Source organism: Mchenga conophoros, linkage group LG18 (assembly GCF_057382185.1).
Source record: "Mchenga conophoros isolate Kocher_MC1m ecotype Shallow Benthic linkage group LG18, M_conophoros_male_GT1.1, whole genome shotgun sequence".
NCBI lineage: Eukaryota > Metazoa > Chordata > Actinopteri > Cichliformes > Cichlidae > Mchenga > Mchenga conophoros.
In genome coordinates this window covers 21552249-21565118 of record NC_140543.1, presented here as the reverse complement: position 1 = coordinate 21565118, position 12870 = coordinate 21552249, and the positions used below count along the sequence as shown (strand labels likewise).

At 49.6% G+C, this 12870-nt stretch overlaps 1 protein-coding gene across 1 annotated transcript; it reads left to right on the top strand.

Annotated features, from left to right (window-relative positions):
• The first annotated feature begins 7881 nt into the window (after positions 1-7881).
• On the top strand, positions 7882-9100 carry LOC146553689 (complement C1q-like protein 2). Its single transcript, XM_085255035.1, has 3 exons — positions 7882-8108; positions 8237-8359; positions 8485-9100. The coding sequence occupies exons 1-3, from the start codon at positions 7892-7894 to the stop codon at positions 8763-8765; spliced, it is 621 nt and encodes a 206-aa protein (XP_085111161.1). The 5' UTR covers positions 7882-7891; the 3' UTR covers positions 8766-9100.
• Positions 9101-12870: the final 3770 nt, after the last annotated feature.

Genomic DNA, 12870 nt, shown 5'->3' with positions numbered 1-12870 from the left:
GCACTCGAGAGGCGATTCGGGCAGCGGCACTCCACTGATCAGAGCAGAGAGCAGTTGACCAACCGGAGCCGTTGGCTGGGGGAGAGCCTGGGCACCTTTGCAGCGGACGTGTTGCTGTATGCTCGTCGTGGCTACCCGGAGTTCCCAGCAGCAGCCCTTGAGGAGCTTAGCCTGCATGCTTTTCTGCGAGGACTTTTTCCAGAGCGACTACGCCAACACGTCCACCTGGCCATGCCTCAAACCCACCGTGAGGTGCTCCTTGAGGCTGAAAGGGCCGAGCTGGTGCTCACCTCGCGACCTAACCAGCAGCTTCCTCCCCCCCCCCCCCGAACTACCCCCAAATCAGAGCCGCAGACTGCGACGGGGAGGTTGCGGAGATATGCCAGCTGCAGTCTTCAGTGCCCCGGAGGCGTCCCCGTCAACCGACCAACCGCTGCTACCGGTGCGATGAGCCTGGCCACGTGGCACGTGACTGCCCAGCACCTGCCCCGAAGGCCGGAACTATGCAGCCTCAGGGAAATGGGGTGGGAGCGGTGTAGCGAGGGGACCACCGCTCCAGCTTCCTGCCCCCCTCCAAGGACGATGCACGGTGGTGGGCCAAGTTGGGCACCTCAAGGGACTCTACCTGAGCTGCTGTGTTGAGGACCAGCCATGCCCGGCCCTGGTGGACACGGGGTCTACCATTTCCCTAATACAACCTGGCGTGCTCCCTGGAACGTCCGGGCCACTGGTGAAGGGTTGGTTGCCCACAGACACCCAGCTGATGACAGTGACGGGGGAGAGAACTGTTATGCGGGGGAAGAAACTGTTGCGGATCCGAGTGAAGGATCTGGAGCTGGTGCACGATATCTGGCTTGCTGACATTCAAAACCGGTGCATCATCGGCCTGGATCTGCTGACCCGCTGGGGGGCCTGCAAAGTTGGCTATCACTCTTGGCACAGAGACTCTTGCCCTCCAGTGTGGTCAAAAGCAGGGAGTGGAGGGGACCAGAGCCAGACGAGACAGGCATTGGGCAGCTGCCACTCAGCAGATTTCGGGTGCCGGTGGCTCTGTGTCATCTCTACTCACCTCAGCCTCAGCCTCTCAGCCCGACAAATCTCCCTCGACCGAGACAATCGAGGCTGTTGATGACCTGTGGCAGCACAGCAGCGTAGGTCTCAACGTTGACCAGCACCAGCGGTTGAGGTGCCTCCTGGACGAGAATGTGGACATCTTTGCTGCCAGTGACAAAGACTGCAGGCAGACGGGGCTGGTCCAGCACACCATCGACACCGGCTCTGCTCAACCCATCCGTCTGCGCCCAAACCGGCTGCCCCTCTCAAAACGGCAGGTGGCGGAAGAAAAGATCCGTGAGATGGCTGATCGAGCCATCCAACAGCCCATGGGCGGCACCCGTGGTTCTGGTGGGAAAGAAGGATGGCAGCCCGAGGTTCTGCGTGGACTTTTGCCGTCTCAATGCAGTCACCAAGAAGGACTCGTACCCGCTTCCACTGATCGACGAGGCCCTAGATTACGTTACCGGCTCCAGCTGGTTCAGCTCCCTCGAGCTACGCAGCGGTTACTGGCAGGTGGAGCTAGCCCCCGAAGCAAGGCCTAAGACTGCATTCACCATTGGACAGGGGCTGTGGCAGTTCAGGGTCATGCCATTTGGGCTTTGCAATGCGCCAGCGACGTTTGAGAGGCTGATGGAGAGGGTGCTCGTAGACATCCCTTGTAGCCGCTGCATTGTGTACCTGGATGACCAGTTGGTGCACGGTGGCGACTTCGACAGTGCACTGTCTCACCTGAGTGAGGTCTTGAGTACCATCCGACGAGCTGGGCTGCGGCTCAACCCTGCGAAATGCCGGCTGTTGGTGGGAGAGACCACGTTCTTGGGCCATGTGATCAGCGCTCAAGGTATCGCCACCGACCCCGCAAAGGTGGCTGCGGTCCGGGACTGGCCGACTCCCTCGAACGTCAAAGAACTGCGGAGCTTCCTGGGCCTAGCCTCGTACTACCATCGGTTCATCAAGGGGTTCGCGACGATAAACAGCCCCCTCCACCGCCTGACTGACAAGGGCCAGCCGTTTGGCTGGGGTGATGCCTGCGCTGCAGCTTTTGCGCAGCTGAAGGAGGCCGTCACCAGAGCTCCATTCCTGGTCTACCCCGACGCCCGGCAACCTTTCATTGTGGACACTGACGCTAGCAATGTAGGAGTCGGGGCGGTCCTTTCCCAGCAGGACGAGGCCGGAGAACAGGTGGTGGCATACTTCAGCCGTGCCCTGGGGCGAGCCGAGAGGAACTACTGCGTAACTCAGCGGGAGCTGCTGGCCGTAGTGCTGGCGGTGCGGCACTTCCGGCCATACCTGCACGGCTGCCGGTTTCTCCTGCGCACTGACTATGCATCTCTGACTTGGCTCCTGAACTTCAAACATCCAGAAGGTCAGGTGGCCCGCTGGTTGGAGGTCCTTCAGGGCTACGACTTTGAGATCCAGCATCGGGCAGGTCGACAGCATGGCAACGCTGATGCCCTCTCTAGACGGCCCTGCATGGCTGTCGAGTGCCGCTACTGTCTGCGACAGGAGGAGCGGCCCAGGAGGCGCTTGGGGTGGCTACTGCTCAGGCCGCGGCCAGCGGAGGGGGATGGCTCCCATTGACCATGCAGCAGCTGAAGCGGGAGCAGGAGGCCGACGCGACGTTGGCTCAGGTGGGGGCCTGGCTGGAGGCGGCGCAACGCCCAGACTGGACGGGGGTGTCGGGACAGGAGCCCGAGGTGAAGGCCTACTACTCCCAGTACAACAACCTGGAGACCCACGACGGCCTCCTGTACCATGATATGGCGGGCCCCCGGTCAGGTACGAGATCTCCTGCAGCTGTTGGTGCATCTGTCGCTGCGGTCGCAGGTGCTCGAGTTTGTCCACAGCTCAGTGGGGGCCGGCCACTATGGGAATGCCAAAACTCTCCGCCGTCTCAGAGGACGGTTCTACTGGCCTGGCTGTCGACGGGATGTGGAACTTCATGTGCACTGCTGTGACACCTGCACGGCACAGAAGGGCCCAACTCCACGCTCCACTACCCCCCTTCAGCAGTACCTGGTGGGGGCCCCAATGGAGTGAGTGGGAGTGGACATCCAAGGGCCTTTCCCCGTTACAGAGTCAGGGAACCAGTATGTGTTGGTGGCTATGGACTACTTCACAAAGTGGCCAGAGGCCTACGCAGTGCCGGACCAGAGTGCAACGACGACGGCGGAGAAGCTGGTGGAGGACATGTTCACCCGTTTTGGGGTCCCGGCTGAGCTCCACAGTGACCAGGGGCGTAACTTCGAATCGAAGGTCTTCGGGGAGACTTGCCGGCGGCTGGGGGTGGAGAAGACGAGAACCACACCACTCCACCCGCAAAGCGACGGCTTGGTCGAGCGCTTTAACCGCACGCTGGCCACCCAGCTTGCCATTCTCACCAGCCGCCACCAGCGGTATTGGGACCGACATCTGCCCCTGGTCCTTTGGTCGTATCGGATTGCGGTTCAGGAGTCCAGCCAGTGCACACCTGCCGCTCTGATGTTTGGATGGGAGCTCCGGACGCCTGTGGATCTGGTGTTCGGGTCCCCCCCCGAGCCGGAGATTGATGGTGGGCCAGAGATGGATTACTACAGGAGGCTGAGGGAGCGGCTGCAGGTGGTTCATGACTACACCCGCCAGGCCCTACGACACCAAGTGCCAAGGGGGGGTTTTCATGCCTGGCGACAAGGTTTGGGTGTACTGCCCGGTTCGCAAGAGAGGAGTGTCCCCCAAACTCTGCAGTCACTGGCAAGGGCCGGCGGAGGTCGTGGAGCGGTTAACAGAAGTGGTGTACCGTATCCGCATGCCGGGCCCGGGCGCATGGTGGTGTTGCACCAGGACAGACTCTCACCGTACCGACCGCTCACTCCAGCAGACGTCGGGGCAGGGGATGCTGGTGGCACCTCATGCTCTGATCCGAGTGACTGTTCCCCCGCCGGCCGAGATCGGCCGGTGCGCCAGAAGAAGACACCTGGACATTTGCAGGACTTTGTTGGGTAATGGGGTTGTCGGGGACGACTGACCCCTTAGGTGGGGGCTATGTAGCGGGTCAGGGCTGTTCGGGGTTTTGTTTTGACAGTTATGTTTTGTTGTTCTGTTGCCATGGTTACAGGTGACACTCTCTCTGCGACTGTGTGTTTCCGGTGAGAAAGCGCCTTTTTTTGTTGTTGTTGTTGTGCTGGTGCCACGCTGAGCAGTTGGCTAGCGGCAGCGTTCTTCTGTCAGATATAAATAAACGGCTGTGCTTCCTGGCTAGGACGGCGGGGAAGCAAGACCAAACGAAACCTCTGTCTCCTCCTTGTCTAAGCTCGCCACAATATGTTAGCCACAAACATTATGAAAGAGTAGGTAAACTTGAGCATTGTGGTGATTTAGGGGGATCAAAGAGAACATCAACGAGAGAAAGCAAAAACCAATAGCAAAAAAGTTACTGAGTAAATAACAGGAAATGCATAAACGCGAGACACAAACAGTGCACAACAACAAATGGAAACCTGCACAAAGAACTACAGAAAATACGACAAAGGTTCATTCTTGTCTGAGAGACCTACACCTGCCCACCCCTGACAAAACCTAAGAGACATAAAATTAGTTATTTAAGTGTTTTTATGCGTGCCGCCTCTCTTAAATGCTGAAGGTAAGGATTCATCCCGCATTATAGCTCCTGTGTGCCACTGCTCTCAACATGCATTTAAGAAAATATGCCATCCTTCAGCATTTTGTACCCAGATCGATGGCTGGTAAACAATGGAGACAATGTGTGTAAAATTTCTATTGGTTAAATAAAATACCATTCAGCTCTGTAGAAATGTCAAACCTTTGAGTCCATCTGCCCAGTGTTCAATATGACACAACCAGAGGTCAAGGTGGCCAAAGTTTCTTGGTGATTTTTTGTATTAAAATAATATTTTTCTTGGATCCCAAATGTAGATATTTTTTTATGATTGCTAAAATCAGTTTAAAGATTGATTAAAAAAATATTAGTTAACTGGTTTAAAATTATACAGAGGATAAAAAAAATATTGAACGCATCACCAAAGTATTTCTAAAGGTGCTTTTGACATGAAATTCTCAGCAGATGTCAGTAACAACACACCCAATGCAAAGAAATCAATCCATAAATTATGTTTATTGACCTTTAAAGTTTTATCAAAGGTCTTAATAAACAGCTAGTTTTGGCTTTAAAACTACAGTAGTTGTTTAGACGTGCTACCTAAACTCTTCCTCCACAACTCTTTATACTGGGGCTCCTTTCACAAAGAAAGCAACAAATCAGAAATGCTTGACTCCCATGGTGCTGATTACAAAGTAGAAATCCCATAACACTAATCTACAAGACCTTTGTTTGTCCTGGAAAAATTGTTTATCACTGTATAAAATTCCCTGTGTAAAGCTAGCACTTCTTACTGTTCATCACTGGTAGATTAAAATAGGAGCCACATCAGGTTTCTTTTCACCACTGTAGCCAGGCTGTCAAAAAAAACATTGCATTAACTAGTGATTACTGCATGAATTAGGTAAGTGGACCCAAATGCAGACAGCACAGAGGCGAGGTTAGAACAAGAAGACAAAAACATTATTAACAAAAATGTGACTCTTAATTAACAGAGTGCAAAGTGAGACCTGAAGTGTTCCAAACATCAATAATAAAAACATGAACTATGAACAATGAAGTAAACGTGACTGAGAGTTAAAGTGTCAACCATGAACTACGATATCAAACACAAAACTATGAACTAAAATGTCAGACGGGGCTGTGAACTACACAGCAGAAGGGAAAAGGTAGTCTCAGGGAGAGGGTCGTGACTCAGGCAGTGAAGGTCAGAGACACTAGGACACAAAGAGGGTGTGCCTGTGATTGGTCAGGCAGGAAGAGGTGCATTACTTTGAGTGTCTTACAGTCTTTGCAGGTGGAAGCCGTTGTGCCAAAAAGTGATCACCTGCCAAAAAATGATTTCGAATGCTTCCATGTGTTTTTTATGAGTAATGTCTTTACATATGTTGGTAAATAGACTTTGGTGAACTAGGTCTACAGATGGGTTATATATAAAATTCCCTCTTTTTAAAGTATCTTTATAACTTTGTGATATTGTACTTACATTATAACCAATGCGGTCCTTTTTGTCAAATTAAAATATGTTTACAGAACTATTGTTATATTTGTTGCAATTTCTGCTGTTGCCTTGGCCAGATTACTCTTAAAAAAGACATTTGTAATGTCAATGATATATTTTTTAAACTCGATAAATAAAGGATATATAAAAGTCACTGGCAAAAAACTAACTACCTTCTTACAGGAATGTTGTTTGTGACTCAAGATGACTTGATATCATTCATGAGGGATACATGTGAAACATGTTTCACACATTATAGTAAAATGCCGCCATTCACCCGGACCATGACAGTCTTATCATGAGTTAATGCTTCAATTTGAAATTTGACCGTATTATTGGTATTCACAGATTATGCACCACAGGCTTTCAATGTTGCAGCAATTAAGCCATTACTTAAAAAGCCCTTATTTGATCCACCTTTCTTAGCTGAATACAGACCAGTATAGACCAGTTGGATGATTATCTATAAAGGAAAAAGTTCATTTGAAGACTTTTGTTTCCCTGTGTCGCATAAACAGCATTAGTGAAGGTTAGATGTGACCTTCTTATGACATTTATCTTTTGTTTTGTTTTTAAGAAGAGCTAAGGTATGCGGTAGAAATGCTACTCAAACAGCGGGTTTTCGATAAACAGACAGTTATGGTATTCAACCCTCATTAACTTCCTTATTGTTTGCTAGCTCCACTGAAATGAAAATTTCTACCTGTTAGTCAGGTGAGTTAGGTGAACTTGTGGGTCACAAGACCGAGAAGCTGAAGTCTGACACTATTCACTATGTGTTTGATTTGAACTCATCGGGTTGTATGTAGAGACCAAATGGTACAATCAGCTGTCAGAGCAGGTATTCACAAAATCCGCTCAGCACAGTTTTATGCAATAAAATCGTCTATTTTCCCAAGCACATCCAGACAATTAACATGTTTCTACACATGCATCACACCACAAACATATACTTGTCACCAAAGCACAAAAGGGAATCCCAGTATCCATCAGCATACCAGCAAGAAAAAACGGCCACTTTCTACTTAACAAACTGAATGAAAGTGGGCAGTATGTAGTTGGTTTTTAACATAAAACCTCCTATTTTTTAGTTTCATTGTTAAACGCTCAGTTCTGTCATTAGTTAGCTAACTTAAATTAATTAATTGGGTTTATAAGTAGTAACCAACTGACCAAGCTAGTGACATCACATTCTGTACTGGCACAAGATGGTCCTGCACATGCCCTAAAGAAGAGCAGGACAGCTGGATGCCTTAATTCTAACAGTAGGTTTGCTTGTTAGACTATTGTATTGCATTTGCATGCTTTCACAACTTTTACTTTGTATTCTCCAGTATAAAAATTCTCAGTTTAAATGTTGAGTTCAAGTTCACCTTAGAATGTAGCTGAAATTGCTATTTATAATGTCGACTACTACTGCTGCTGATTTCCAGCGAGAAGTCCAACATTACTCACTGCGTACTGACAGACAGTTGCTTTTGCTATTTCTGCTGTTATTTCAGTTAACCACTCATGTTACACCGCTTATAAAGAGAAGGATCATTCATGGGGCTTAAAACAGGTTTTTCGTGAAGTGTTATCTTGTCTCAATCACATTGCAGATAATTATTATCTCTGAGTTTTCTTTGTGCTTGTTTATTGGATAGGAAAAAAATAGGGACACTTCCGTCTTTGTGATACAGTATATATCTAGAGCCTTGTGGGGGGAACTAACACAGATGAAGAGAAATTCTGAAAAGATGAAGACTGCAGTCTTAACCTTATGCCTCTTCTTTCTGTGTGCAGCTGCCTTCCCTCAGGTGGATGGCCAAGCATCTGAAAATGAAGGCTCCCTTGCTGAGACACCTCAACTCTGTGCTGGGACAAATGAACAACTTTTCCTAATATTACGACAACTAGAATCCAAGCTGAATAATGCTGAGAAACAGCTGGCAGATCTGAAATCATCAATCCAAGGTAAGAACATAACACAGCTGGAGGTTTTTATTCTGACATGTATAGATTTTTATCAGTGTACTGATACAGGTTCAGGTTTTGTTGTTGTCAAACCAAACAAATAATCCCATATTTCCATGCAACTCCAGGCAGCCGTGTGGCATTTGGAGCATCTATCGGCAATGTTGGAAATACTGGACCAATGAGTGCAGAGATCACACTGACTTACAAAAATGTCTACTTTAACTCAGGCTCTTACAACCCTGCAACAGGTAAACTTACCATAATTATGTGTATTTATACACATGTGAGTTTATTTATTAGATAAGTACTGCATTTCACTACCACTGATCTTCTGCTCTGCTTTATAAGCTGTAACTGTGTCCATCATCTCCAGGTATTTTTACTGCTCCGGTCAGAGGAGTTTATTACTTCAGCTTCTCTGGTCATAATATATCAACTAGACCGATGGGGCTGCGTCTGATGAAGAATGGAGAGCAGATGGTGACAGTGTACAACCATGCTGCTGGAAATCGCTATGAGACAGCCACCAATGGCATGACTCTGCAGCTGGCTGCAGGAGACCAGGTGTACATGAGGCTCCGTCCGGACACCTGGATCTATGATAATGACAACAACCACAGCACCTTCATTGGCCATTTGTTATTCCCTCTGTAAGCTCAGACAAGCATGATTTGAATAGCAAATGAGTAAACAGAACAATATTGACATGCAGGTTTTGGTTGATTATTTTTGGTGGTGACAGAGGTGGCAGGGTTACAGTAACAATCTACAGATTTAGAACTTGGTGGTGGTGTCAGAATTAAAACCAGTATTTTAAAGTTTGTCTCAATGGAACAATAAAGTCTGAATATGTGCAGCAATTCCACTTTTCTTTTTTTTAGTGAGTTAGGCTCCTCTGACTCATTTTAAGGTAAACATAAATATATATGTGTGTGTGTATGTTTGATGTCTAAAAGTGATTTCTCAGTTATAATCAATAAAAGAGGTTTTCTGATTTATGTCGGTGTATTTTTATTTTTATTATTATGTGCAAACCCATCTAGACTTGGGCTGAGTTAAGTTCACTAAAGTTCTAGCTACATCTGGACACGTTTTTCTAAATTATTCTGTTATAACAGCTATAAATAAAATTAAGAATATGAAGAAAATTAAACACAACAATTATTGCTATTTGTTAATAATTAATTAACTAATTGATGACAATTAATAATCCAAAATTAAGTCATGTGTACTATTAATCTTTATTAATTATATCAATAAGTAGAATGATATACACTTGAAAAAACAAAATACAAAACATTTTTTTTAAATACAAGTATTAAATAACTGCATTGTGGTTTTGCATGTTAGCATGTAGCATAAAAAACATAAAAAACAACTGCTCTGAAAGTTTTTGGTAATGAAACAAAAACATGGAAAACATCAAACCTCTTTTCTGGTGGAAAGTGATCAAAAAGGATGGATGGCTATAGAGTTGATCCTTATCTGTATAAATACTTTGTAGTTTGAAGAAAATTTGTTCAGGTATAAAATGTGAACTGAACAAATGGGGTATATTTTAGTAAAAAAATAAATAAATAAAAAATCAATAGTTTGCTGGTGCTATTGTGCTAACATTTTATTTTTAAAAAAATACTTTTATTTAGATAATTTTATTTTTTGTTTACTGAAGCCATTACACAAAACCAGAAGTGTCAAGTGTTTGGATTACCAACATGAGCAGAACACCATCCCCACAGATACACCAAGATACACCGAAAATGCTACGTCCAGATGAAGAGAATAAACTCTCCTTACCTTGATTATTGAGCATGCTTTTAAATTTTATAATTATAGTTAGATTGTTATTTCAATTAAAATACATTTCAATTCCATTTAATTACTGGGGAACTATGCACTTAATCGTGGGTCACATTATAATATTGTAGCGGGTCAGGGTTGTTCTGGGTTTTGTTTTGACAGTTATGTTTTGTTGTTCTGTTGCCATGGTTACAGGTGATGCTCTCTCTGCGACTGTGTGTTTGCGGTGAGAGAGCGCCTTTTTGTTGTTGTTGTTGTGCTGGTGCCACGCTGAGCAGTTGGCTAGCGGCAGTGTTCTTCTGTAAGATATAAATAAACGGCTGTGCTCCCTGGCTAGGACGGCGGGGAAGCAAGACCGAACGAAACCTCTGTCTCCTCCTTGTCTGAGCTCGCCACATTGGTGTCAGAAGTGGGATAGCTCACCCTCACCGTAATGGAGAGAGACATTCAGAGGCTGGAGCAAGCTGTCGAGGAGAACATTCACTGCTTGGGAAGCTGGCGATTGAAGAGAGAGGAAGCGAGCGGCCATGTAACTCCCCCGACGGGTCCCGATGGTGCAAGCGCACCGCGGCGGCGGCCTGTCGCGACAGACGCTAGGACAATGCTTCATGGGCTGCCTCTGTCGACCCACACACCGGCGGGCTAACCCCGCTAGAGGCCTACCTCTCACAAGTCCGGCTAGCCGCCAGGCATAGTGGCTGGAGCGAAGAGGAGGCTGCTACACACCTAGCGCTAGCATTGGAGGGAGATGCACTGCAGATACTCCTTGACCTAGCCCCGGCAGAGCAGCATGAGCTCCAGGCCCTCACCGCGGCACTCGAGAGGCGATTCGGGCAGCGGCACTCCACTGATCAGAGCAGAGAGCAGTTGACCAACCGGAGCCGTTGGCTGGGGGAGAGCCTGGGCACCTTTGCAGCGGACGTGTTGCTGTATGCTCGTCGTGGCTACCCGGAGTTCCCAGCAGCAGCCCTTGAGGAGCTTAGCCTGCATGCTTTTCTGCGAGGACTTTTTCCAGAGCGACTACGCCAACACGTCCACCTGGCCATGCCTCAAACCCACCGTGAGGTGCTCCTTGAGGCTGAAAGGGCCGAGCTGGTGCTCACCTCGCGACCTAACCAGCAGCTTCCTCCCCCCCCCCCCCGAACTACCCCCAAATCAGAGCCGCAGACTGCGACGGGGAGGTTGCGGAGATATGCCAGCTGCAGTCTTCAGTGCCCCGGAGGCGTCCCCGTCAACCGACCAACCGCTGCTACCGGTGCGATGAGCCTGGCCACGTGGCACGTGACTGCCCAGCACCTGCCCCGAAGGCCGGAACTATGCAGCCTCAGGGAAATGGGGTGGGAGCGGTGTAGCGAGGGGACCACCGCTCCAGCTTCCTGCCCCCCTCCAAGGACGATGCACGGTGGTGGGCCAAGTTGGGCACCTCAAGGGACTCTACCTGAGCTGCTGTGTTGAGGACCAGCCATGCCCGGCCCTGGTGGACACGGGGTCTACCATTTCCCTAATACAACCTGGCGTGCTCCCTGGAACGTCCGGGCCACTGGTGAAGGGTTGGTTGCCCACAGACACCCAGCTGATGACAGTGACGGGGGAGAGAACTGTTATGCGGGGGAAGAAACTGTTGCGGATCCGAGTGAAGGATCTGGAGCTGGTGCACGATATCTGGCTTGCTGACATTCAAAACCGGTGCATCATCGGCCTGGATCTGCTGACCCGCTGGGGGGCCTGCAAAGTTGGCTATCACTCTTGGCACAGAGACTCTTGCCCTCCAGTGTGGTCAAAAGCAGGGAGTGGAGGGGACCAGAGCCAGACGAGACAGGCATTGGGCAGCTGCCACTCAGCAGATTTCGGGTGCCGGTGGCTCTGTGTCATCTCTACTCACCTCAGCCTCAGCCTCTCAGCCCGACAAATCTCCCTCGACCGAGACAATCGAGGCTGTTGATGACCTGTGGCAGCACAGCAGCGTAGGTCTCAACGTTGACCAGCACCAGCGGTTGAGGTGCCTCCTGGACGAGAATGTGGACATCTTTGCTGCCAGTGACAAAGACTGCAGGCAGACGGGGCTGGTCCAGCACACCATCGACACCGGCTCTGCTCAACCCATCCGTCTGCGCCCAAACCGGCTGCCCCTCTCAAAACGGCAGGTGGCGGAAGAAAAGATCCGTGAGATGGCTGATCGAGCCATCCAACAGCCCATGGGCGGCACCCGTGGTTCTGGTGGGAAAGAAGGATGGCAGCCCGAGGTTCTGCGTGGACTTTTGCCGTCTCAATGCAGTCACCAAGAAGGACTCGTACCCGCTTCCACTGATCGACGAGGCCCTAGATTACGTTACCGGCTCCAGCTGGTTCAGCTCCCTCGAGCTACGCAGCGGTTACTGGCAGGTGGAGCTAGCCCCCGAAGCAAGGCCTAAGACTGCATTCACCATTGGACAGGGGCTGTGGCAGTTCAGGGTCATGCCATTTGGGCTTTGCAATGCGCCAGCGACGTTTGAGAGGCTGATGGAGAGGGTGCTCGTAGACATCCCTTGTAGCCGCTGCATTGTGTACCTGGATGACCAGTTGGTGCACGGTGGCGACTTCGACAGTGCACTGTCTCACCTGAGTGAGGTCTTGAGTACCATCCGACGAGCTGGGCTGCGGCTCAACCCTGCGAAATGCCGGCTGTTGGTGGGAGAGACCACGTTCTTGGGCCATGTGATCAGCGCTCAAGGTATCGCCACCGACCCCGCAAAGGTGGCTGCGGTCCGGGACTGGCCGACTCCCTCGAACGTCAAAGAACTGCGGAGCTTCCTGGGCCTAGCCTCGTACTACCATCGGTTCATCAAGGGGTTCGCGACGATAAACAGCCCCCTCCACCGCCTGACTGACAAGGGCCAGCCGTTTGGCTGGGGTGATGCCTGCGCTGCAGCTTTTGCGCAGCTGAAGGAGGCCGTCACCAGAGCTCCATTCCTGGTCTACC

Excerpts from the sequence above, each read along its gene's own strand:
- LOC146553689 (XM_085255035.1), top strand. The coding sequence starts at position 7,892 with ATGAAGACTGCAGTCTTAACCTTATGCCTCTTCTTTCTGTGTGCAGCT. Across the intron at positions 8,109-8,236 it reads TCTGAAATCATCAATCCAAG|GCAGCCGTGTGGCATTTGGA; the intron begins GTAAGAACATAA and ends ATGCAACTCCAG. Across the intron at positions 8,360-8,484 it reads CTCTTACAACCCTGCAACAG|GTATTTTTACTGCTCCGGTC; the intron begins GTAAACTTACCA and ends CATCATCTCCAG.